The 27,323-nt window shown below is 35.2% G+C and overlaps 3 protein-coding genes and 1 long non-coding RNA gene across 4 annotated transcripts in view; 3 read left to right on the top strand and 1 right to left on the bottom strand.

Annotated features, from left to right (window-relative positions):
* LOC133201752 (tubulin--tyrosine ligase-like protein 12) overlaps positions 1 to 27,323 on the bottom strand; it is a 232,685-nt gene that overhangs the window by 73,995 nt on the left and 131,367 nt on the right. The gene's annotated exons all lie outside the window — the stretch shown is intronic.
* Positions 1 to 27,323, top strand: part of LOC133201756 (uncharacterized) — a 122,346-nt gene that overhangs the window by 64,198 nt on the left and 30,825 nt on the right. The gene's annotated exons all lie outside the window — the stretch shown is intronic.
* On the top strand, positions 1,259 to 8,972 carry LOC133201581 (uncharacterized). The gene is made up of 6 exons (XM_061337379.1): positions 1,259 to 1,558; positions 2,022 to 2,112; positions 3,166 to 3,336; positions 3,454 to 3,604; positions 7,150 to 7,301; positions 8,851 to 8,972. Exons 1-6 carry the CDS (start codon positions 1,259 to 1,261, stop codon positions 8,970 to 8,972), a joined length of 987 nt encoding a protein of 328 aa, XP_061193363.1.
* On the top strand, positions 11,475 to 19,217 carry LOC133201579 (uncharacterized). Its single transcript, XM_061337377.1, has 4 exons — positions 11,475 to 11,493; positions 12,479 to 12,690; positions 13,779 to 13,863; positions 19,006 to 19,217. The coding sequence occupies exons 1-4, from the start codon at positions 11,475 to 11,477 to the stop codon at positions 19,215 to 19,217; spliced, it is 528 nt and encodes a 175-aa protein (XP_061193361.1).

Below are 27,323 nucleotides of genomic sequence, written 5' to 3'. Positions count from 1 at the left end.
AGTTTGGCTTAGTTACCAGGCTTGATCACTCCCAACATCTGCACTTCTAATTATAAATGCCCTAGCATCCAAGTTTGACCTTTTGTATACTTTCTTTTAACTGTTACATGTTTTATCTGATTGCAGTGAAGTCCATTTGGTGACGTCCACGTTTGTAAGTGGCTGTCTTTGTGTTTGAACATTGTTGTAGTCACTACCAAGTTGTTAATTTTTGATCAATAACATGACAGAATTTTCTTCTGTTGCAGTACTCTCACTTAAAAATAACTGTTAATCATATATACCTATCAACACTAGTTCTCTTTTTCTATAATATAAAAGCATATATGGCTGCATGCTCCATACAGTGACAATTTCCCTGGAGTTGTGGTGTAACGTAATATTTTTAATACTGGTGTGTATGGAGCTTGATATGGCTAAAATGAATTTTGAAAAAAAAAACTGTTGGAAAAAAACTAAATAAAATTCCAGAATAACGATTTATATTATTGATAATTTTCATCATTTAATACAACAATGAAGAGAAATGAATCTTCCTATTAAATACAGATTTATACACCAGAGTGTCCTTAATCACAATATTATTATGTTAATAACGAAACGATAGAATCATTCAATAGCATTGTACAATTTAACAGAATGTAAGCAAACGTATACATTTTATTCATTTTATTTTATTCTCCTATGCAAAAGTCATCAGATATGAGAAATGCAATGAGCAATGTAACTCTCTTTCCTCGAAAGGTAATTTAAGAAGTAACTCGTCCATAACATTCAGAGAAAGATGAATGATCCGAAATTAGAAAAAGCCGTGGTACGTGGTCTGGTTCTTTATTATTTTTATCATTTTAACTAAACAAATATCAGCTTTGACTTGTTCAATTTTATGTAATTTTCAAATTTAGATATAATTTATATGCATTCGAAAAGCGTGGGCTTTAAAGCGTTTCTTTAAAGTAAGTCTATTTTCTCATTGAAGTTTAAATACATGTACATCAATATTTTAGTTTAAAGTAATTAGGGAATTCTTAGATCATGCAAACTGCAAAGTTTTGTTTAAAATTTTAATTTAATATTTAGTGCTCATTACTTTTCGATGACGTCAAACAAGCATCGTTTTCTTACATCTATTAGTATTCATGTCGCATGGGATATATACTTAATTGCATCGACGAAATGAGTCTTCACATATTTATTACATGTATGAGATGATAAATCTCTAACCTGAGTGAAATATTCTAATACAAAACTTCTCAGTATGAACTTAAAAATTGTCGGTGTTTCCATAGTGTTTTTCCTTCTTTTACCCGGTCACAGAGGGATTTCGATCGTATTTACCCCTGGCAAAAGGCTTTCTGGATTTGTTATGGAAGAAATATCCCCCATCGGGAAAGAGATGTGCGTTAAAGAGTGTGCCAAGAGGGCAACTTGTGCCTCGATTAATTTTCATAGAGGCCGGTTGGAATGTGAGTTGTCTTTTAACAATGGAATGACAAATACTGCCAGTCTCTTATCTGATGAAGAATATATCTATATTGAAAGAAAAGAAATACCACAGGTAATTCCTTTTTTTAAATTATGTCATTTATATCTAACGATGTACATGCGTAGTTTTTTAGGATGTTTGTCAATTTTTATAAAGTCAACATAGTCAAATCTAATATGAAAATTGACAATTTGTTCAAAAAGTATATATACTCGTTATACCTGACTTCGCAAATTGAACGCGAAAATAAATTTCAGGTTTGAAGAGATCCAGAATAATGTGTGAGCATAAAAAAAATAATAATCTGTGAGCATGCGTAGTGCAATCATTGAGGTATTAGTTGAATTAAAAAGGAACAAAGGCGTGGTTGTCCAGTTTTCTATCTGTCTGAACCGCATCTTGTTTTCCATTCAAGTTTTTCAAAAAAAGAAATGCTCATGCAATCTTTGTTTAAGAGCACACTCGTAAATTGTTCATTGTATGTAGATTAATGATTTGCTGTTGTTAAAAAATTATCTTTTTTTTTTAATTTTAGGTGTATTTCGACAGATGCAATGCACCTCGCGCTTGTTCACCCCTAGAAAGTTGTATTCGGACATCTACTGGACCTAAATGCATCCAATCAGGTTTCAGATTTCATTTCATAAGTTTTTCTATAAAATAAGGTTTCCGAAAAAAAAAATTTAACACCATATATCAGAAAACACAAAAATATGAAATTTTCATTACAATTGAATTTTCCTCTTTGTCCGCATTATGGACAATTATATTATTTAGCAAAACAAATTTACATTTTCTTTTAAAAAAGAGAATGAACTAAAATTTGGAAGGGGCACATATATCCAGTTTTCAGTTGTTTAAACTGATTTTGTATGTCCTCTTTAAAAGAAATAACCTAAATATGTGGGGATGGGACTGGTGAATGGTTATGGCTTAATATCGTTTAAATTAGCACCGGAGGTAATATGAGTGAGCTCACAAAAAATCCCCCGCTGCAATTGTTTTAAAGAGCGATTTTGTAAATGTAACCTTGACCTTGACTAAATGACCATGGTTTAAAAAAAAATGACAGATCCTCTTGTCATAAGTAATCTTTTAATGAAATATGGACATCGCTAGAAAATTATGGGCCTGACATGAATTTTTACACTTTTTCTGCCAGTGTCCTTGTCGGAATGACACAGCCTCAGGCCATAAAAAAATCTTTGTTCCAAGTATGTGCTTTCAATGATTCTCCATTATAAAGTTAAAGCCCGGTCAGACAGATAGAAGGAATGCAATTACTATATGCCACCAACTTCGATTTCGGGATGGGGGTATAATAACAACCTAATATCAGATACTTAACATACGATTCATCAATAAGTGCACGATTAACTCTTGTTGGGAATGCTGTCATTATTTTTTGAGTTTCTTTAATAATTTAAAACAGCTGTTCTACTCTGTGCATAATCAAATCTTTGGAGACTTACTGCTAGGTCGTAGTATGCGGGTATAGAGGTTGGAGGTTGGTTTCTCGACAACTCAAAACGTAAATAAATTTTCGTCACTGGAAGAAGTTATCTTTGAATGATATTTAACTGAATGAATATGAAAAAGTACCAATTTTTAGAAAGTTCATAATCTTATCAATAAAATGAATTGAAGAACAGTATTTATATCTTTGTGATTTATTTCAGACTGCCCAGTTCATCATCCAGACGCGAACACCACTTCAGTCAAGGTCACAGCCACCAAGGTCGATACTGTCCTCACCTACACTTGTAATTCTGACCCCTCTATAACCTTGACCTCCACCTGCAGAAGCAACGGAACTTGGTCATCATCCTCATCTTCGTGCAAGACAACAGGTTTTTCATTCTGAATTTAATCTTGTTTTCTTTCAACAAATAACCTATAATCTCTGTTTGAGGTAACGATGTAAATTTTTGTATCTTGAAAAATTATATTGATTTTTAACTTTTTAGCGTGTTTGGCCCCCATGACGACTTGTTGGTACAAATACAACTTTACCCATGACAATGAGTTTAATGGGTGTGCAGGTGGTCCAGAATATGTCAAGAAAACAGAATTTACATCTGCTCCACTAGTGGGGGTGGTTCTGTGTACTCCTACAAGGTAAAAATATCATATATGCAAATTAAAGTATAAAGATAATACCCATCTAGAATGATCCGTTAACATTTCATTTATTCATGGAAACAGGGGTGGATCCAGGATTTTAATCCAGGAATGGGGGTCCACATCATCTGTAACAAATTTCAGTCTCTTTCTTCAGATAGATGACTCTCTTTCCATCTTAAGAGGGGTCCGAGTTTCCTGAAAGGGGGTCAGTTTTTCGTTGCTTTTACGAATTTAATAACTCTGAAAATTCCAGGGGATTCCGGGTTTCGTCCCGCCCCTTCTAGAAATGCCCATGATAAAGGAAAATAGAGGTAGAAAGTTAACCCATAAAGTATAGAGGCTAAAAAATAAATGTGTGTTTCCAATAACACGACTGACCATAGTTTCATCCTAATACTTTTTTTTTAAAGTCGGATTTTGACGTATTTTTGTTCTCAAGCAGTTTTCTCATTTCTCATAGTGCAGTAAAATTTCTCAGACACCGTAAAAATATGTCTATCCAAGTGTTTCATATATGAAAAAACAGTGAATTGAAGGATTGATTGATGCTTTCAAAATTTAAAAAAAAAACTTAAGTTTAAAAATAGTTATCACCTACCTACTAATACCCTAATTTATTTTGGCATGTTACTTGAAACACACATATTTATTTTTATTTGGCTCAATCCTGCCCACGAAATTAAATGTGCAATTTTTCATAATCAGGAGTCCAAGAATTTATTGATTGCATAAAATATCTCAAAAAAGATATTCAGTTGAAAATAAGGTGAACACATATTAATCTGGTGAAGGTAATGACAGAACGTGGCAAATAAAGACGAGCGAAAACATATGTGGGGATTTTTTTTAGTTTATATATATATATAATGGATGCAACACAATCTACAGCAAACTGTAAAAAAAAAAGTATGACACTACTGAGAGTCTTTATAAGCACTCAAACGATGATGAAATACTAAAAAGTGTTTTACTATAATGGTAATTTTATACCCTCTCCTGATACTGACTATTATTTTTTAAAAATATGATGTAGAAATGAGCTTTTGCAATGTTTATTTCAAATTTTCAACGACAAGGTCCATTCCAAAAAACGTTAATGTAAGAAACAGAGTATGGTTTAAACAGGAATACAGTCAAGGTGGCGCATTTGCCTGATAAACTCCAGTCACATTTCCAAAAACGACCAACGGCCGACGGTTTTTGAGACAAAAATAGGATTTTTCGGGGGACAGTCGGCTGATCATCAGCAGTTGTCTTGCCCGATTTTGACCTCTCTTTTCGTCGGCCAACCAATTTTGCGTCTGTCGGGCCATGTTATGATTTTTTTCTGCGTCAGTGGCCGATTCCTTCAATTAGTCTCTTCCATTCATATGTCGACTCGATATATCCCAGTGAGCTTGAAATAAAAGATACCACAGATTCTGACACATCTGTTTCATATTTAGATATTTTACTAGAAAAAGACGTTAATGGTAACCTAACAACAAAGCTTGTTGATGACATCAACTTTTCAATCGTCAACTTCCCTTACGTATGTAGTAATATACACTTATCACCTGTATATGGTGTTTATGTCTCGCAAGAGCATGCTCTACGTATGAACAATTTCTAAAACGAGGTAAGCTATTGACAAACAAGTTGATGAAACAAGGGCATTGGCTGTCTCGTTTGAAGTCATCATTTCGCAAGATTTTTGGTCGATACAATGACCTTGTCAGCACATACAACCTATCATTGAGTCGAATGCTGACTGACGTTTTTCATACTAATTGTTAGGCCATTATTTATACACCGAACTGTCTGCGGATTTTTCCGGGGTTTTTTTTTTCGATCATGACAAGGAGCACACAGCGGATGTGGCCGGTTGGCAGGGGATGTTCACTCTTCTATGGCACCTGATCCCACTTCTAAATTTTGAGGTCCGTGTTTGCTCTGCTCCAAATTTGTATCGTTTCATTGGACTTTCGAGATTGAATACTGTTCGTTATCTTCATATTTCATTGCATCAGTCATTGAATAGTCCGTCGACCAACCTTCGATCATCGTCCGACCATTGGCAGACAGTTCGTTAAGTCGTTCGGTCGACATTTAGGAATTGGGCTTTCGTAAATATCGGCCGACGGTGAAAATCAAACCGTGGCTTAGCGAACGATGTTCGGTCGACTGTTGGCCGACAAAAAATTATTTAATTTTTGAAAATTATAGGTGTTCCTAGGAATAAATATGACTTCTCCGCGTCGCCCGATACCAGTGTTGGCCGATCATGTTTTTCAGCCGAAGATACGAAAAAAATTTGGTCGGCCAACCATCGGCTTAAATGTGACCTAGGTATTACTCTACTATTATGATAAGAATACCGTATGATACAATGGAAGTTATGTTTTAAGCTGAAGGAAGACTTAAAACTGTCAAAGCGTTCACGGTAGCTCAGTCGTTAGAGCGCTCGCTTCGTGATCGGGAGGTCATGAGTTCGAATCTCGGCCGCGACTGACCTAAGACGATAAAAAATGGGTAGTAACTCTTCCGTCGCCATGCGCTCGGCACTTTAAAGTGAAAGTTGCGGGTCCTTCGGATGAGACCTTAAAACCGAGGCCTTGTGTCATGGCAGGCGTTGGAACGATAAAGATCCCTCATTGCTCAATGGCCCTGAGTGCCGAGTAAAGGTCAAAATTTGAAGCCCTTCACCGGTATCTGGTGACGTCTCTATATGAGTGAAAAATTCTCGAATGGGACGTAAAACAACATAAAATCAATCATTAAACTGTCACTTCTGGGAGAGAAAGAGCGGATCTCAATACGATGGTTATTATCAATTCTTTCTTTTGCGGAATGGGCAGCTCTGTAGTCTTTTCAGTTTTACAGAAACTTCTAATATTGATGACTACGCTGGTTGTGTTAAGGTATCCGACCCATAATATCCTCAGGTTCAATGTATAACAGATATATATTGACTGAATATTCAGTATATTTAGACATAATTTTCATGTTATAGTATCAATATGTAAGAGCGGAATGTGTCCTAATTTTTGACCTTGTCCTGTCCTTGAAGTGTTATCCCCCTTTGCTTTTAATCAATAAAAATCAGTTCTAAAAAAAATCTATCTGGTAAAAAAATTAGTTTTCAATCGTTTTTGTATTCCTAATAATTAAATACATCTTTCCACCACAGCATTTATTGATAATCTTAGTATCTAAATTTTTATTTTCAAAATTTTGCTTGTCCCCATGACTTCAATATAATCTTCATTAATTAATTACTGCTTCGGTCAATATATTTTTGAAAATTTCTCTTGATAAATCCTTTTCTACTCTAAAATGCTTTGAATTATAACATCAAAGTATTTAATACAGGGTGGATATTTCAGGTTAGAAAATGAGGTCCTAATATGGGTCGGATACCTTAATTTGATTGAAATATATCTGCAAAAATTATCATAACCCTAGCTGATTGTTTTCCTTTTTTGTGGAAAAAAGTTTTCAGTCTTTAAATCTGCTATCAAATACATGTATATTGATTCTATATTTGATCTGTATTTCAGATATAAACTATTCCTTGGTGAAAACTTAACAACTACATTTTTTAACATTGGAGACGGGAGCGGATCAGGACAGGATCACTGTGAACTTGTAGGTGGATCCCAAACTACTGCTATAATACCAGGAGATTATAACAAGTCTCCAGCTGTCACAGGTATATATATATACATATATACAAATCTTGTGTGTTTGTTAAATTTATATGAAAGTGATGTAAAAAAAAAAAAAAAAAAAAAAAAAAAAACTCATTCTTTCTGAATCATTGAAATTCCATGCAGAAAAATCATACAAATCAATTTTTTCACATGACCTTCTAAATGCTAATTTTGACGTCATAAACTTGTGCATTTTCCTGTATTTTCTTAAAAAGTTGCAGAACACATCAATTTTCAATGGAATTTTCTTTCAGATAATATTGTCCACATGAATCGCCCACAAAGATATTAAGATATGTGAATTTTCAAAGAAGTTTACACAATATATCCGAAAAATAAAATGGGCGACGTCTGTGGACACTATTTTCTTAAGGAAAATAACCCTTGAAATGGTTCATTTTGAAGCTTTTTCTGTTTAAAACAGAGAAATGCATTAAATTAATGATATATCAAATTAATCATATTTCCAGAATGGTACTGCTTTATGCCATATTTTTTCCTGATTTATCACAGTCATATACTCTACTTATAATTAAGCCAGTTTCAAAACTTTTTGAAAACATTAAATTTTTTAGGGCACAAAAAAGTTAAAACCGTACCTACCTCTCCGATTAGAAGTGAGTAAATGAATTATAACTGAAACCCCTCAAATTATCTTCATTTGTAGATAACCTGAACATCCTAAATAGCTATGCATGCTGAACATTTTTGTTTCATAAGTAATACCTGTATTAAACTTTTTAACATACAAAATTCATTCATAAAAATCTATTCAGATGTTAAAATAATTATTGAATTGAAACTTTTTTCTCTCCAAAAGCTAGGGGAGCAATTTTAATTGAAGTAGTTGCCTCTACTGACCATATCTTCCAAATCATGGAATGAATATATCTTTGTATAGAGTTGATTTGTTTTTATTGCAACTTCAAGCTGTGATTTGGAGTGAAATTTTCTCTTGCCAACAAGAGAGATCTTAATGGCACACATGTAATTAGTAAACAACAAAGTATGAAATGTTTAATAGCTGAATACAAGATTGTTCAAAATTTAAGATAGATATAAAACATATAAAATTCTAAATGTACATTATGAAAATAAAGAATTTTCAAACAAGGTTATTATTACCATGCCAATCATTTATTTGCTGGTAAATATTAACTTAAGATTTTGTGAAATTGAAGGATTGATGTTTAATGATTAAAAGGACGTAAAATAAGGATGGGATGGTGACATTATATCATAAATATATATAATGCAATGTAATTGAAATTAAATTGAAAAATAATTAAAATTACATGGTATTTTTCAGTATAATTAATTAAATTACAATTACAAGTAATTGAAAAAAAAAATGTTCAATTACAAATTACTTTCAATTACTTCTCAAAATGTAATTAATTACAGTAAATAATAATTACTTTTTTCATTTACCCCATCTCTGTTCGTAGCACACAACGCAGTACTACAGGCGCGGAATACGTCACGATGAATGGTTATTATTGTCTCTATATAGCTTATAATTCTTATACAACATATATCTGTTTACAGGTTACTTTCGAAGCCATGAGGGACAGGAGTTTCAATTTGGAAAGATTGGCATTGCGCAGTCAAGCTACTATTTCAACTCCTACCTGGAGTGTGGCGTATCAATTCCGGACCCCGTACCATAATTGGACTTTATGTACTCTCATTTTATGTCTCCCACTTTTTTTCAGAAGAATATATTCAAGGACTGTTTGGCCTTGTTTTGAATTTTCTAAAAATTGTTTTGCTATTAAAAGACTCCGTCTATTATAGTACAGTCTGAAAAATGCCACACGAAAATGATAGCAAAAGAAGAAACGCTGTATAACTGAAAATTTTCACAGTTCACTGGTAGATGCGTTTGACTGATTGTATGTTGTTTGACGTCCCGTTCAAGAATTTTTCACTCATATAGAGACCTCACCATATACCGGTAAAGGGATTCAAACTCGGTCGGTAGAGCGCTCGCTCCGTGATCGGAAGGTCGTGTGTTCGAATCACAGTCGCGACTATCCTAAATCGATAAAAAAAAAAATAGGTAGAACTGTTCCTTCGCCAAGCATTCGGCACTTTGAAGTGAAAGTTACGAGTCTTTCGGATGAGACCTTAAAAACCGAGACCCCGTGTCACGGTAGGCGTTGGCACGATAAAAAACCCTCACTTCTGAATGGCCCTGAGTGCCGAGTAAAGGTCTAAATTTGAAGCCCTTCACCGGTATATGGTGACGTCTCTATATGAGTGAAAAATTCTCGAATGGGACGTAAAACAACACACAATCAACATTCCAGAGGATAATATACTGAATGACACAATAGCTGAGTCAGACGCGGATCCAGGATTTTTTTCCAGGTAGGTGGGGGGGGGGGGGGGTAGTCCACCCAGTCAAAAACAAAAATCCCAGAAATTTCTTGCCAAGCCAGAAAAAAAGTAAACTTTTCCCAAACGTAAAACCCTGTTTCGTGGGGGGGGGGGGGGGGATAGGTTAGCCGATTCACTTCACTTCTTGAGCTTCATAGCAACTTAACAGAGGTCTGCGATTTCTAGACAAATTGTCAATCAACCCCTCACACACCTTCAAAAATCATACTTTCTGCCTTCCTTTCTTCCTTCTACAGTCACACAATGGAATATCTTGCCAGATAATATTTAAAATATATGTATTCATGAGTCGTTAAAATTCTTTTGAATCCCTATTTTGTTAAAAGAAATTTTAAAATCAGTTCATTTTGAAATACGATAAAATTTAACATTTTCTCTCTTAAGGAATATTGCAAGTAATTTGATGGCTTTGATTGTGATTGACAACTTGCCTAGAAAAATCTTTGACTGGCAATGAAAAATGACAATAGTCCAGACTCAAGGATCCTACTTCGGCTGGAGGGAGGTTCCAACTTTTTTGAAAAGAAATTCTTTTGGATACGTAAAATGGAGAAACTACACTAGGAAAAGTGTTGGGGGGTTAAACCTGTTAAATGATGTTTTTATTTTATGACTTACTTAAGGACCCTCTATACACCAGAGCAAAATGTTTTTTGGACATTGATAAAATTATATAAAATTATATAGGTGTAAATTTTGAACTTATCTATATAATTTTCAATATATGGTACGTTGTATTTACCCCCTGGAAAAATGTTCAAAGACAACAAAATATCAATGAACAGAAATCACTGTTGTTTACTTCAGTGGATAAAATATATGCAAATGAAGTGTTCAGTTAATTTATCTTGGCCTTTTTAAATGTTAAGAATACGTGAATTGATTACAAATTGAGAAATACACTGTAGATTTAAATTTATTTGAATTTAGATCTAAGGACAGATCACTCTAACTGCAGAAAAAATACCAGAGAAACAGAAGTCTTTAGTGTGCAGTGTATAGAGGGTTCTTAAGTTTGTTTTGTCTCCCCCTTCCCTATCCCCGCGCCTCCCCCTCCTGCTTATACCATACATACTGCTTATAAGCTACAAACTTTAGTCAGAAAGCAGTTTAGCTCTGTATATAGCAACTGTCTATCTGTACCACTGTGCCCTTTCTGGTATTGATTCAGAATCTAAGTTTTTCTCTGTTACGGTGCACTTCCTTTTTAAAATCGTTAACTATATATTATACTATTCACACTTATTATATCTTTTTCTTGAATGCAATGTATGGGTGCAATAAATTAAAACAAAATTTTAAAAAATGAAAATATCTGGAATGAACTCATCCTTGATATTGAATCAATTTCATCATTATATCATGTTGTAAATTTTGAATTTACTAGGTGAAAATGAATGTTACAACGTGATGTAAATTTTGCATTTACTGTACCTCCAACTAGCAAATTCAAATTAACATGATAATTGATCACAGAGTTTAGGAAGGGAATCGTTCATTATACAAACAAAGAACATATAGTATTTTTGATAAAAAAAAAAAACAAAAAAGGTTTTTTTTTAAAGGTTAACGGTCAGGCCCGTAGGAAGCAATTTCACTTTGAGGGGGCACAACCATACATTTTCAGTTGGGGGGGGGGGCACTAATAACTACCAAAATTCCTTGACAAGCAAAAAAAAGGTCATCAGACATTATTATTGAGGGGCACAAGCGTATAGTAGCTATGTTTTCTAATTCCCCCCCATGCCCCCCCCCCAGTTCCTACGGCCATGACGGTAAAAACTACAGGTAGGTCCATATGGGAGATATACAACCTACCTTTAAGTTTCACCATCTAATAGTAACAATTAAATAAAAGGATGGTTTGACAATATTGCTTTACAAAATAGAAGTAAACGAGTATTGTACGGTTTATTTGTTTGAGTTTCCGTGAAATGCATTGACTAGCTTCCTTCCTGAAATTGAACAACACAATCATTACAATCGGTGCAAAGGGAACAAGAACTATAGCCTGATTTGGATAAGCAAACGTGTATACGGTTTATTTGTTTGATTTTATGTGAAATGCACTGACTAGCTTCCTTCCTCATTACAATTTGAGCAAGGTAAACGAGACTGGTGAACGAGACTATAGCGTGATCTGGAATGACATATTGTTCTGGTATGTGTTCTGGTTCTATTAATTTGCATATTTTGATTAGAGAAATATCAGCTTTGAGATTATCATTGTTCATTATGTATTTCTTGTGAAAAACATTTACATATATATTAACCAATTTTTTTTTCTCTCCTTCATGTTTTAAATAAATGCATAAATATTAACATTTGCATATTTTGATTAAAGAAATATCAGCTTTGAGATTTTCCTTGTTCACTAGGTATTTTTTTTTTTTTTTTTGGTCATCTATCTTATCCAGGGGGACATTAACATAACAAACATTTACATATATATTAACTAATTTTTTCTCTCCTCCATGTTTTAAATAAATGGACATCAATATTTTACCCAAATATGATAGCAAGAATGTTGTGATTATCTAAATTGGAAAAGTTTCCTTTTTTCAAACGCTTTTCAAAGGGAACACAAATAATAACTTCATGTGAAATTTACATATAATCATGGGATATGTTAATTTGCACCGAGTGTTTCACACATAGAATTTGTAATAAATTGTAATGCATATGTAACTCTATTCCTATTTCTAAAAGGTCTTCTCAGTATGAACATCGAGACTTTCTTTTTTTCCATAGTGTTTTTCCTTTTATTACCCAGCCATGATGTTTATGGAGGGATTTCTATCGTATTTACGCCTGATAAAAGAGATGTGCGTGAAAGAGTGTGCCAAAAGGATATCTTGCGCTTCGCTTAATTTTCACAGAAGCCGGTTGGAATGCGAGTTGTCTTTCAATGATGGATCAACAAACCCCTCCAATCTGACAACTGATAAAGAATATGTCTATATTGAAAGAAGAGAAATACCACAGGCATTCTAACACTTTACTTATTTTATGAGTATTTTTCTAGCAATTACGGCACACGTAAATATTTTTTTCCCTAAAAACATTCATCAATTTTGACAATTAAATTTTAAATAATTAAATCTCACACGAAACCATTAAAAATGCTTGTGAAGATATGTTCATTTCCGACTGAGTCAGAAATAAAATAATTTTTGACCTCTTCCCAAGAGCAACGGGGCCAGCTTTAACTAACCACAAAGCATTCGTGGGTGAAAAGGATTCAAGTTTCTTTAAATGAAGGGCCACACCCTCTTTCAAGGAAACTTATTTTAGAATTAATGAAAATTATTTCATCCTTTTAAAAATTCCCAAGAACTACCTCACAGAAAACTTAAGATGAAGCTTATTATATAGTGTTTAATAAAGTTTGTTCAAAGGTTGGATGGGGCCACAATAGGCAATCGTCACCCGCGTGGCGCAGTGGTTAGAGCGTGTGGTCTAGAGTCGCGGAGTAAGGAGTTGATCCTTACGTCACGGGTTCAAATTCACTGCGGGACGTGGAGACCAGTCCTTTTGATGAGACTCTATAAACCGAGGTCCCGTGTCGCAGTAGGTGTTGGCACGAAAAAGATCTCCCACTGCTCAATGACCCTGAGTGCCGAGCATAGGTAAGAATTTGCAGCCCTCCACCGGCAAGTGGTGGCGTCTCCATATGAGTGAAAATTTCTCGAGAGGGACGTTAAACAACATATAAACAAACAAATAAACGATATTCAATCAACGTTTTACATATGAATGTAGGAAAAATCTTTTAAAATATCAAGAACCATTGCCATAAGCATCTACTAATAGCGTAGATTCAAGTTTGTCCAAATCATGACTCCGAGGGTAGGGTGGGGCATATTTTAATATCTACCAACACTGACTTTGTGCTTAATACATATATCATATTAACATACATATTCATATATTATATACATATTCTTATTAATGCATATGGTTTTAATGAGTAACACTTGATATAAATGATTTAAAAAACATATGAAATGTTTTTTTTTTAAAAAGATTTCTTTAGTATGAAATACCCAATTAAAATATTTATTTAATTCTAGGTGTATTCTGGCAAATGCAATTCATCTTGTTCTCCACGTGGAAGTTGTATTCAGACAGTAACTGGACCTAAATGCATCAAAACAGGTTACAGAGATTTAATCTCATTCATTGTCTATGAAATAAAATTATAGAAAGGTTTCATTGTTAAGTAAATTTAGAATGATAATAAACATACTCATTTGAGAACAGTAATGTCATCAAAAACTATTTTTTCAGATAATGATGAATGTTACCATGCTATCCATTAGATTTCATATGCATTCTTTTAAAATGTTCATTATTAAGACGTCAATTTTGATAGGTGTCACTGAGAAAGTGACCATTTCTTTAAATCTGTATAATGACACCGTTGACGGTAGCTCAGTCGATAGAGCCCTCGCTTCGTGATCAGGAGGTCGTGAGTTCGAATCTCGGCCGCGACTGACCTAAGTCGATAAAAAATAGTACATGTAGCAACTGTTCCTTCGCCATGCGCTCGGCACTTTGAAGTAAAAGTTGCGGGTCTCCATCGGATGAGACCTTAAAAACCGAGGCCCCGTGTCACGGTAGGCGTTGGCACGATAAAGATTCCTCACTGCTCAATGGCCCTGAGTGTCGAGTAAAAGGTCGAAATTTGAAGCCCTTCACCGGTATATGGTGACGTCTCTATATGAGTGAAAAATTCTCGAATGGGACATAAAACAACATACAATCAATCATAAATCGGTATGAGACAGTTCATTAATTTTGATCTTTCATCGAAAGAATTTAATGTACTAGATATTTTTTAAAGGGAGGGGACAAGCCTAAATTCAGAGATTGATTATTCTTGTGTTCATGAAATAGGTGAAGATAACAAACAGTGGTCGATCTCTAATAAACCTATACAATACAAAATCTGTAAGCAGGGCATAAAACACGGACCCATCGAGATTCAAGAGGTGGGATCAGGTGCCTAGGAGGATTAAGCATCTCTTGTTGACCGGTCACGCCCACTGTGAGCCCTAAGTATTGATCAGGTAGACGGAATAAACTGTAGTCAAATCTAATACGAGGGTTGATCCAAAAGTTATGTCACAGCTTCGATAAAATTACTACTAGTCGACGTAAAAAAAACAAAATTATAAATGAAGGAAGCTATATTTATTTCAAATCAGACCTGAAAATTTTAATTCAACATGATTTATACATTTATAAATATCGTATTACTAGTATATACAAAGTGTGATTTTGGATACACGACGTCATACATTCAAACGTTTTCCAATAAAAAATATTTGAGGTTCACGAGGCGGAACACGTTCACAAATTTCTGATCTTTAAGAATTCTTGGTAGCCATTGTACACTCACTCTTTTCATAATCAAGTCCTCTGCCAAAATTCTTTGAACTGTACACAAGACAAAGTGTTCATATCCCTTTACATTACAGATACACGCATGTCTTTTGACGACATTCCGTCCGACCTCTCATCTTTCGGTCTTCCTGTCCTCTGCTAATCATTCAATACATCCAATCACCCTCCCAAAAAATCGCTGAAACCATCTATAAACAAGACTCTAATTTTCATTCTTTTCACTGTGAGTCTAATTAATCAACGTAACTGTCTCTACTGGTAATTTCCCCATTTTGAAGTTAAAATGCAAAATGCATTACAGCTCGATGCGGAATTTTTATCCCTATTTTGACTCGTCCTTTGTTCAATGCATCAGAGTAAAACACAATGTTCATAATCAAAAATAGCAATGACGTCATTTAATTTCAACTGATCATTAGAAAATGACGTAAGTTTTGTCTTTTAAAATTATTGGCCGACTAGCAGCGTTTTTAGATGTTTTTTAATGTGTTTGTCTTTTTCATCCTAAAAAATGCCCTTTAAAACGTGACGTTTAGGTGTGACGCGGCGACACCCCTTATGCCTTATGTTTGAAACACTTATAAAATGAATTTAATTAACATTATTAAACCAAAATTTCAATTTTAATCAGATTTTTAAATGTGCATATTTTGGTGTATTGTATTTGAAAATATGACTTTAAACTATCGAATAAGTTGGGAAACATGAACACCATATGAAGGTGATAGTGGCATAAAAAAGAAAAGTTTAGGAAAATCTGAAAACATCTCGTTTTTCATACAGCTTAGATGTTAGTCGGTCGTTAATGACTTTAGTCAGTAAAATATCCACATATGAAACAGAAGTGGCAGACTTTAGATTCTTTTATTTCGAGTTCACTGGGATTCATCGAGTCATATGAATAGAAGTAACTATTGTTAATGATAAAACGTCGTCGATATATTTGAATGTCAAGTTGAAGGCCACAGCAAGTGCCTTCTTCTTCCCATGTAGAAGTTTTTTTTTATAAATGCTGTTAAATGGAATATAAAAACAGGTCGGCTAATAAAGTAACACAATTAGAGCCCATCAATATTCCAACAGATAGTTCAAAGACCTGGTCTCCAAAGATTATATAGATGTTTTCTATGAGGAGTTCCAACATCCTTATAATATAGACTTCAGAGTACTTGTTCAGATTACAAAGTAATGTTTGGTTTGATTAATCAAGATATGAAAAATTCCGGGTTCCATTGTTATTGAAGGAGCAGTTGTCTATGATGTCAGAAAGACTAGTTTTATATTTATCGTTAGGAATGGAACCCTCATCCAAGCATCTTTAAAGTTTTATAGATGTGATGGATGAGGGTCATTTTCCAAATTAGCTCGAAAGGCTACGAGGGTTTAAATGGGATATTCGTGTCGCATTAAGTTACGTTTCAGGCTAGATTCTGACGTCGGAAACATGCTCCCTTGCTTGTTTTATATCAAATTAATTTCTTTTAAACATCTTTTAAACATCTCTCCCAGTTTTATCATAAGAAAATAGTACGTTCTAGAATTTTCTGAGCTTTCTGAATTGTTTTGATTCTATCTAGAACATGAGAAAAAGAGTGTTCCAAATTTTTAAATTGATAAGTTGGAGTACTAATTTCTGGAACTTTAATTTCGTCCAAATATTTCGATGCATCTCCTCTACATACGAACAATATCTAAAACAAGCAAGCTTGGCACATAAGTAAATGAAACAAGAATATCAGCAGTCTCGTTTAAAGTCGACATTTCACAAATTCCTTGATCGATACAATGACCTTGTCAGCAAATACTATCTATAATTAAGTCGAATGCTGACGTTTTTCATGCAAATTGTTGGGCCATTATTTTCACTCTGAATTGTCTACGAATTTTTCCGTTTGTCCGATCAAGACAAGAAGTACATGGGTGGTGGGACCGGTCGAAAGGGGATGATTACTCCTCCATGGCACCTGATTCCACCTCTGACGTTTTTTGAGATCCGTGTTTGCTCTGCTCCCGAGAAAATAACGTAGAACACGCTCTACGTATGAACAATTGTATTGACCATAGAACTTACGAAATGATGACTTTAAACAAGACTGTTGATAATCTTGTTTCATCTACTTGTTTGTCAATAACTTACCTCGATTTAATAATTGTTCATACGTAGAGCATGCTCTTGCGTATCGAATCAATGAGTAATATATGTATGCAGGTGATAATATAAGATTGCGGCAAAAGTCAGGGAAGTTGACGATTGAAAAGTTAAAGTTATCACGTTTGTTGAGTTGAGCTGAGTTGCTGGGTTACCATTAACGTCTTTTTCTAGTAAAATATACAAATATGAAACAGATATGTCAGACTCTGTGGTATCTTTTATTTCGAGCTCATTGGGATATATCGTGTCGACATATGAATGGAAATAAATATTGTTAATTGATAATACGTTGTCGATATATCGAAATGTCGAGTTGAAAGTCACAGCATTGTTTTTCTTCTTCTTATGTATAAGATTTTTGATAAATTCTGCATCATATGAATACAAAAAATAGGTCTGCTAACAAGGATGCGCAATTGCTACCCATGGGAATTCCAACAGATTGTTGGAAAACCTGGTTTCCAAAAACCACCTATATATTGTCAATCAGAAACTCAAGCATCTTTTTTAATACCAACTTCAGAGAACCTGTATGTACAATTTATCAACATGTAATTCTTTTTTAACTTCTGAATCATTGAACACAGAAAGATAGGTTGTTTTCATATGGCCCTTCAATCGCTAAATGAGAGATTTTAGCATACATCTGATACACATAATCCATTCTGACAAAGTGTCAAGGTCTTCTTTCTCATTTCTGGCCCATCGCCTGACGTAATCTTTCACAGAATTCATAATATTTGTGTAATTATGTTGCCAGTTGAAAGACTGAGGTTCCCTAAATTTCGACCCTTTTAAAATAAGTGATTAAAGGTCCTCATTATTAACCACCAGGTATACTTATTTCACAATTAATAACGTGTCCAGCAGCACTATAGTTGTAGGGTGAAGAAGAACATGAACACGATGAAGGATTATGTTTCAGATGTTCGATATCTAGGCTCTGTAAAGATTTCTTGTAATTAAAAGGTTTGGAAGCAATAGTCGATGTACATTTGTAAGAAATACAAGTTGTAGTCTTCAACTTGAAATATGGTGGAATACAAGACTGGACCCTATTGTGATTAAGAATATAACTCATATTATTCACGTCAATTCCTTTCTTGGCATATTGAAGTTTAGGAAAAAACGGGTAGATTTAACTGTATTTTCTTCGGTAAAACGTGGCGGTTTAAAAAGCCTTTGATTTGCAATATCCATAACCACAGATCCGAGTCTGTATTCTGATGTCGAGGAACTTTCTTTGACCTTTTCAAGTAGACTGTTTAAAAGTTTCAACTTGGCAGAGTAAAGTTTGGTGCGAATGTGATGAAGACCTAACTGTTGATTAACATAAGGTAGTAAGACATCGTCTATAAAAGGTTTATTGTAAGACTGATGCCCGTGACTACGCTCACGTCTGTGTATGGTTAAAAATTCCCATCACATTTACATTGCTACACTGTAGATTGAAAAGATTCATTGTCATTGCATCCATGTGGAAAAGCCCTAGTTTTCTAATCTAATGTTCTTTTCGTTGTCTACGGAGAGGTGAACTCAATGATGGATTTTGGAAAATGTAAACGATTTGAACACAACACATATTTTTTTCTCCGATAAAAAAAATAACAACCTTGATTTGAACAATATTAATAAAGGAATTTTGACAGAAAATCATGATATTGGCATTTAATGAGCTCACAGTTTTAATATAGGAAATGGATTTCATCACAATTTATTTACAATTACATTTATTTTAGATTGCCCTGTTCTTCATCCAGACGCGAACACCACGACAGTCAAGGTCATAGCCACCAAGGTTGGAACTGTTCTCACCTTCACCTGTACATCTAACCCCTCCATAACCTTGACCTCAACCTGCAGAAGCAACGGAGCTTGGTCATCATCCTCATCTTTGTGCAAGGCAACAGATATCAAGCATTCTGTGATTAATATTCTTTTATCTCCATAAATTATTTAAGGTTGTTTATATGATTTCATTATAAGCAAGATGTTTCTGCTATAAAATTGATAATGGGGAATTTATCAAAAATTGTCCAGGAATAATTCTATATATCTGAGATCCTCATAAGAAGATAGTTTGACTGTATATTTGTTTTAAAAAGCAACAATGTAACTGTGACTTAAACTAGATGTATTAATGTGACACGAATGCCCCCGCTGATATATTTAAATTATAAATATTTGAAAGTTCAAGGACATGAAAATAACAAAAGGTAAAAATGAAAGAATATAGAATACCATATTGCTGCTGATGTTTTCTTGAATCAATTCAATTTCACAATCCACAAGTTACTTAAGCTGCATGAATATAATGAACAAAAATTGTCAGGAAAACCGTGAATAAGTAAATATTTTTTCTAAGTCTACGGACAAGTGAAAATGTGTCAATCAATGTAAAACTTGAACTGTAATTATCAATATAAAGAAAAACCTATGCAAAAATAAACTCATTATTTACGAGCATGACCAAAAAAAGGAAAACGGTATTATTACTATTATTTAAAGCTTTCGAAGAGTAATAACTTTTGATAGAATGGGTCAATAAGCATTAAACTCGAACTTGATCTGTAAATCATTAATACAGATATTTATGCCAAAAAATCAGTTCAATATCTACACGCATAGTAGAAATTGTCCGGGAACACAGTGAAATAAAAGAAATTTTCCGAAACTGAGGACAATAACTGGTGAAAATAGACATAAATTTCAAACTTAATCTGTTTATTATAATCTGTCATTAAATAATATGTTGACGGTGCAACCGTTGTGGCGAGCGCATTGTTCACTTCAAGAGCCGCCTTTTCAAACCGCACGAGGCAATTGGAACGTTTAGACTGTGATGTCACATGACGTCGTAGGTTAGCTGCATTTCCATAAACGAAGTTTGAAAAGTACAAAAATATTAACAACGTCTAATCTACTATCTGTATGCAATATTCATTAAATTAAGGTGAGTTTATTTTTTGTGAAATTTTGGTTGTTGTTACCGCGCGAACGAAGTTTGCAGCGAGAACAACAAGCGATGCATTGTGGGTCCAGAATTACTGCGGAAAAAAAATTCTATTGAATGAATGTGCAGTAGTTCGAATTTTCTCTTCGCCCAGGCGTTGTCGTTAGAGCTCGCAGTGACGAGCGGCGCTTCGCCGCTCGCTGCGCTCGCTATTAAGACACATATCAGCTTACATGTATAAAACAAGCAAAATCACCAAAATGTCCGGAAAACAAATAAGACGTAAAGACGGACGCAAAGGGGTAACACTTCATATATCCCGACATTTGGGAGGATGGGACAATAAAAAAGACCAAATCTTTGCAGTCCCAGTTCCAGTTTGTCCCGAGATCACAGAGTCCTGCTGGTATGAGTACAACTTTACTTGTATCAATTGTTGGAGTGGATGCGCAGGTGACAGAAAATACGTCAGGAAATTGCAGTTCGAATCAACTCCATTAGTTGGTGTGAAGTTGTGTAATTCTACAAGGTGAAGAAAAGATTTTAAAAAATCACAATTATTTTTTTATCAAAGTGATAGCTCTTCTTTTTTTTTACATAAAGACTGGTCACGGTGGCCTTGTGGTAGGGCGTTCTTTTCGTGATCGAGGGGTGATCGAGGGATACATTCTCGTTCCCTGCACCACGTCCAACCCAAGACGTAAACATAGGTAGAGACTGTCTCTTCAGTAAGCGCCCGGCTCTAGGAGTGAAACTTACGGGTCTTTTGAAACGTTAAAATCGAGGTCCCTTGTCACGGTAGGTGTTGGCAGACAGTGTTTTGAAATCCCGATCGGCCTTTTCTCCGTCATTCTTAACAAGAAAGATGCAAGAATTTAACACTACGCCGCATACTTTGAAACATGTAATTTTTGGCGATATCATAGCTTGTCTTCTTTAGTACTTGGAAAGTGCTGCTAGAATCATGTAGTTAATTTATGAAAATTCATCTTATATACAAATGCAAAAATTTTGGTAAGGTTTCACACGAAAGTGTGGAATAATTATTTCTACGACAGGAGAGTAGGTTTCTAGCAGCACTTTTCATGGCCCAGAGATTTTTTTTACATATAATTATTTTTACAAAAAGAAATGAAGTACCCCCAGGGTAGGGTTGATCTTTTCACTTTTCATTGAAGCATAATTTTCTATTTATAGACATCACATGTTGACATCGTTTGTTTGTTTGTTTGTTTGTTTTTTGTTGTTGTTTAACGTCCCTCTCGAGAATTTTTCACTCATATGGAGACGCCACAACTTGCCGGTGGAGAGCTGCAAATTTTGACCTATACTCGGCACTCAGGGTCATTGAGCAGTGAGGGACCTTACTGTGACACGGAACCTCGGTTTATACGTAGTGAGTGCTTCTTTAAGCCAAAGACTCATTAACGTCTATACAATGGATAATAATAGTGAATGTTTTAAGATGTTTTATTAGTGGCTTTTCTGATTTATCAATATTAAATTTTACAAAAAAAGTGTGAATTTGTGTTTTCTCAATGTGGGCAGATAAGGATGCATCGTCTGCGAACAGCATTCCTTGACTCTGCGTACTTTTGTTTTTGTTCTGAGTTGGGACAGATTGAAGAGATTCCCGTTACTCCTAGTGTGGAGAAAAACGCCATCTTCAGACCCCTCAAAGGCGTATTGTAAAAGCAGCGAGAAAAATGCCGAGTAGTGTTGGTGCCAATACGAATCATTGCTTTACACCATTTTTGATTGGGAAGGGTTCTGAGCATGATCCCTCTCATTAGACAGTGTCAGTCATATCGTTGTGAAAGAACATTATCATTCCCAAAAGGTTTGGAGAACATATCGATCTTATGTAAGAGGATGAAAAGACCGTTTATACTGCTCAGGTCGAATGCTTTGGTCAGGTCAATAAAATTAAAGCAAGGTACGTGTCATCTCTGTTCTCGGCATTTTTCCTGTGATGCCAAGGACACTCTATGATGTGATTTGGCTGGAAAGAATGTGCTAGTGATATAAAGGTCGTGTTGGGAGCATAGTGCAAAAAGTCGCTGCCCATTTTCAATAAGTTTGCTAATACGAGTGTCCAATGCAATGTAGACAGGAGCTGTGTTCCAAGTCCACCCGAGCATTATTTGATCCTTTGAAGGGCTTTCTCTAAGTTTGGACTCAAGTTCCTCGTAGAATGTATCTTTTGTCTCAGATGTAGAGCATAGAGTAAGGGCATAGATTCTGAGTATGTTAATTAATAGGAACAGAGGAGGTCAAAGGGCGGAGGGAAATCATAAGTGCGGTCTCCTAACCCCTCCCACTTACGCCAATACGCTCTAGGCTTATCACTCATAACTGATGTTTCCCAAATTGGTTCTGCCGCTGGAATAGCGGTACTGAAGTCACCTCTCGAGTTTGAAATCAGAGTGTCTTTCTCCTACACGACCTGCCTTCCTAGGCTACCGAGTCCCGTCTATCCCTCGCCCCTTTGTTTCTGCCTGGGTCCGAAAAGTGCCCAGTGTCTATCTGCTGCCACGAGGAGGGGCACTACATAGGACTTGTTGTGGAGAGGGTATGTACTGGCAAAAAAAGGCTTATATGTTGCATTTTGGCATTCCTGCTAGCCATTGGTGAGGTCTGTAAGCTTTTTGTTTGTTTGTTGTTTGACGTCCCTCTCGAGAATTTTTCACTCATATGGACACGCCACCACTTATCGGTGAAGAGCTGCAAACTTTGCCCTATGCTCGACACTCAGGGCCATTGAGCAGTGAGGGATCTTTTTCGTGCCAGCACTTACTGCGACACGGGACCTCGGTTTATACGGTCTCATCCGAAGGACCGGTCTCCACGTCCCACAGTGGGATTCGAATCCGCGACGTAAGGATCAACTCCTTACTCCGCGACTCTAGAGCAGACACTCTACCACTGCGCCACACGGGCGACAGGGTCGTAAGCGAGAGGAGACAAACATAGAAACAAACACAAACACACTAGACGCTTACACAACCTTACACAGATGATGAAATAAATAAGATATTATCAAATAAGTGCTATAACTGATGTTTATAAAAACATATTATGAGTGTAATAAAATCGTGATTGAAATGCTTGTTATATACACGATATTATCAGCAAAATAAACGCGATATATTATGATTTGAAAAACAAACACGACATTAATTATCAGTGAAATAAACACGATATCATGATTGAGATGAACGCACATATGTTATAGTACTACTACCACGTAGTATCGGGGATGGGGGTTAAGTTGACCCTACTTTTTCCGATCTTTATACATGTATATGACAATTGTCATTGAAAGGCCGGTTGTTCCCGACATTAAAACTTTTCTCCTCGTGAAAGTTGAAATTTTACAACACCCAACCCCTACGTGCCTGGTAAAGGAATACATGCATTTCGGTAGATATTGCATGCGCGGATGTAGCGGGTGGATGGTCCAGACCGCCCTCGAATTTTCAGAGTTTTCAAATTTGCATAGTAAAGGAAAAGATGACCTTGGATGCCCCTGTAAAAATGGACTTTGGTCAAATGATTAAAAAAAGTCATTAATATACGAAGAAAAAAAATTGGGGGGGGGGGCAAGTTTATTTCCCTTGTCAATAAAGGTCTGAAATGGATTTTTTAGTGGGTAGACCCCACCCCTGGAAAAAAAATCCTGGATATGTGCGTATACACTCTCACTAAGTCTGAAATAAATTACACTAAATACTAGCTTGTAAACAAATCTGTCCGAAACATGTAGGCAGCATTATTCTTTTCTTTAATTTTTTTTTACTGATATATGGTAGATTTATTTCATCACAGATATCAAGTATTCGTTGGAGGTATTTTGACTGATTCATTTCTGAATGTTGGTGATTTGTCAGGCAGTAGTGAAGACCATTGTGAACTGGTCGGGGGATAGGAGGCGGACTTCGTCGTGCCGAGGGACACTACATTCGCTCCTCCAGACATCATTGGTATGTACTGTGTGCTCCAGACATCATTGGTATGTACTGTGTGCTCTTTTTTTACTTCCAACTACTAAATGGATTGACCGAGATTTAGAGGCGTTCTCTAGCAACATGTCATTAACAAGATTTGAAAGGAAACACTATCTTTAGATGGCGGGAGCTTATTTATTTTACTATTTTTAAGCAAAATTGTAAAATGAATACCAAAATTTCATCTCGATCGTATCTTAATTAGTTTATCATACCCCCACTTGAAAAGTGGGGGGGGGGGTTAAATATTGATGGGGGTGTCCTAACACTTAGGGGTAGTCATCCCTTATCCGCAAGTAGTAGTTACTCTTACACCATTGAATGCAATTTAATGATACTTTCACAAAATCTTTATTACACAGTGCTGTTGTGCACCTCATATTTTACTTTCCTATCAGACAGATTTTTTGGGTTTTGTGAGTACCCATCTGCAACTCCTTCCATACCACCGAAAAAAAAATCAAGCAGATTTTCATAGAATCTTTATTACACAGTATCATTGTGCACCTCCTATTTTATTTTCTGATTAGACGATATTTGGGTTCCCCTTAGCAAAACTGGTACTTTGCCATTATACTCATGTGGGAGCGGGGTATACAATTTTGTGAGCTCAGTGCGCACCGCACAGTACCTCTAATTTACACCTGTTTTCATTGAAGGGTTTGTCCGGGAAAATTGGGGCCAGAAATTCAACACAGTAGAAGAACTAGGACACACCGGTGCGTTCGTTAACTCATGGATCCAATGTGGAATTGAAATTCCCGGCCGTTAGAAATCAAGCTAGTGAAATAATTATTTCATTCCAATGACAGGAATTCGATCTTGGCTGGATATTGTCTCTCATACTGAGTTTTGACTCTTCTGGATTATGCTTGTAATAACAATACAATGACAGAACCCTTAGAATAGTTCTCAAGCACATCATTGTTATATTAAATGTATGTTAGTGTTACAAAATAAAATGTTATTTAATGCAATAAGATTCATTGGCTTTTGATATTTCTTCTCATACTTCAAGCGATATTGGTCGCCCGCGTGGCGCAGTGGTTAGAGCGTTCGCTCTAGAGTCGCGGAATAAGGAGTTGATCCTTACGTTGCGGGTTCGAATCCCACTGTGGGACGTGGAGACCGGTCCTTCGGATGAGACCGTATAAACCGAGATCCCGTGTCACAGTAGGTTCTGGCACGATAAAGATCCCTCACTGCTCAATGGCCCTGAGTGCTGAGCATAAGTAAAAAAATTGCAGCTCTCCACCGGCAAGTGGTGGTGTCTCCATATGAGTGAAAAATTCTCGAGAGGGACGTTAAACAATGAACAAAAAAATCAAGCAAACGATATTGGCTGTATCTTTCATTTTTACTAACAAAATTAAATAACATATACAAAATTAGTTATATTCCAGGGCCGTCACCTGGTTTCTGGAAAAGGGTCGGGTAGGGATATTCTATTTCCTTAGTCTGATTTTGTTTTATAAATGAGCACCATTTCTGTGCGTTTTGGCATTCTGAAAGATTTTTCCTAATCTTCATATTTAAAAAAATGTTATGTAAACGGAATCACGCAGCATTACTAAAATGGATGGATAATGATTTTATGGTCTTTCAACATAATAGTTAATAACATTTCATTTCGAAAAGAAATATGCATTCTCACCCAATGCGTCCCTTTGTCTTAGAACCTTCTGGGTTTTTTTCTTCTTGGCTAAATTTTGGTGACTTTGAATATAAGTGAATAATGTATATTTGGGGAAAAATTATCATGAAAAAAATTCCAGAGAAGATGGAGGCCTTGCATCTTAAAATTCATTGTATTAGTATGTCTGCCTTTTTGTATAAGTAACATACTTGTAGTTTTTTTTTTTTAAATAAATCTACTACAATACATTTTTGATTTTCTTAAGAACCTCTCAACTTACTTTTAATTAATTTGTAAAATTGTTCCCAATGGATTGCTTGCATGCAATGTTGTTATTTTAAAAATTCCCATTTGCAAAACAAGATGTGTTTTTGAAATACTCGTATAGCAGCTAACGGCCAAGGTTAGAATCTTTAAAAGAAGGTCAAACTCCAAGGTCAATGTCATAGGATTAAAAATTGTTGGTTCCCAACGAAGTCTTTTGACAAGGATCGAAAACACTTTTTAAATATAAGAGTCAAAAGTTATGGCCGAGATCAAAGCTAGTTTTCCAAAAGTAGGTCAAACTCCAAGGTCACAAGGCCTTCCGACACGAAATACAAGTGAAATATGAAAGATCGAGCAAGAAGCGTTGGAAAGGTGTGGCCAAATTTAAAGTTAATGTTTTTTGCGGACAGACAAACAGATAGACATAAATTATAAACACCAGAATCTCCGATCACAGTCATAAAAATTTACTTTGAAAAATACTGTAAAACTAGTATATCTCTGATGTCAAACCTAAAAAAATGTTTCCTTTTTGTGCTTTAAAGATAAAATCATTTTTTTGCAGTTGAGTGTTAAAATAATGTTTGAAAATATCCATGTAGATTTTGTAATGTGTCGCAACTTATTTCTCAGTATTTATGAAAGTCCTCATTTAAACGTTCATAAAACTTGACGAATAGCTGTAATACATTGATTAAAAGCAATTGAAAAATATATTCATGACTTTCTCATCTTTGCTCCTAGCAGGAAACTTAAGTCACTTCTTGTATATGGCGTATACATTAAAAACAGTGATCGGAAAATACATGAACAAAACTTCATATACACATGAATAATATATTTTCGATTATAAGAATACTACAGGCATTGAGTCATCAACTAAAAACAACACAGCTTTTGTTATACCCGGTTTGCCGATTTTCCTGCTTGAATTATATATATAAGAACAAGAAAGATTCATTTTTTTTAAAGGTTCCAGTTACTAAAAATCATGCCCGTGGTATTAACCCTTTTGTTTTTAAGAGTAAATACCATTGAATAAGAAAGAGAAAACGTTTCAATTCTGACTAGATCCGTAATTTTGATACTTTCGAATTTCAAATAACTTTCCAACTTGCTGTACATTTCCAACGTTACTTTTTGTCAGAGAGATGGCCTATTCAATTAGTTCTTACACAGATTAACGGTTGTTTC

The sequence above is a fragment of the Saccostrea echinata genome, unplaced genomic scaffold, assembly GCF_033153115.1.
Source record: "Saccostrea echinata isolate AGI-Se365-2 ecotype Australia unplaced genomic scaffold, CSIRO_AGI_Sech_v1 ptg000045l, whole genome shotgun sequence".
Taxonomy (NCBI): Eukaryota; Metazoa; Mollusca; class Bivalvia; order Ostreida; family Ostreidae; genus Saccostrea; species Saccostrea echinata.
This window is presented reverse-complemented; position numbering and strand designations above follow the sequence as displayed.

Bases quoted from the DNA above. Each gene is read 5' to 3' on its own strand.
- LOC133201581 (XM_061337379.1), top strand. From the start codon at position 1,259: ATGAACTTAAAAATTGTCGGTGTTTCCATAGTGTTTTTCCTTCTTTTA. The intron at 2,113-3,165 runs GTTTCAGATTTC...GATTTATTTCAG, and splicing joins ACCTAAATGCATCCAATCAG to ACTGCCCAGTTCATCATCCA. The intron at 3,337-3,453 runs GTTTTTCATTCT...TTAACTTTTTAG, and splicing joins ATCTTCGTGCAAGACAACAG to CGTGTTTGGCCCCCATGACG.
- LOC133201579 (XM_061337377.1), top strand. The intron at 12,691-13,778 runs GCATTCTAACAC...ATTTAATTCTAG, and splicing joins AAAGAAGAGAAATACCACAG to GTGTATTCTGGCAAATGCAA. The intron at 13,864-19,005 runs GTTACAGAGATT...CATTTATTTTAG, and splicing joins ACCTAAATGCATCAAAACAG to ATTGCCCTGTTCTTCATCCA.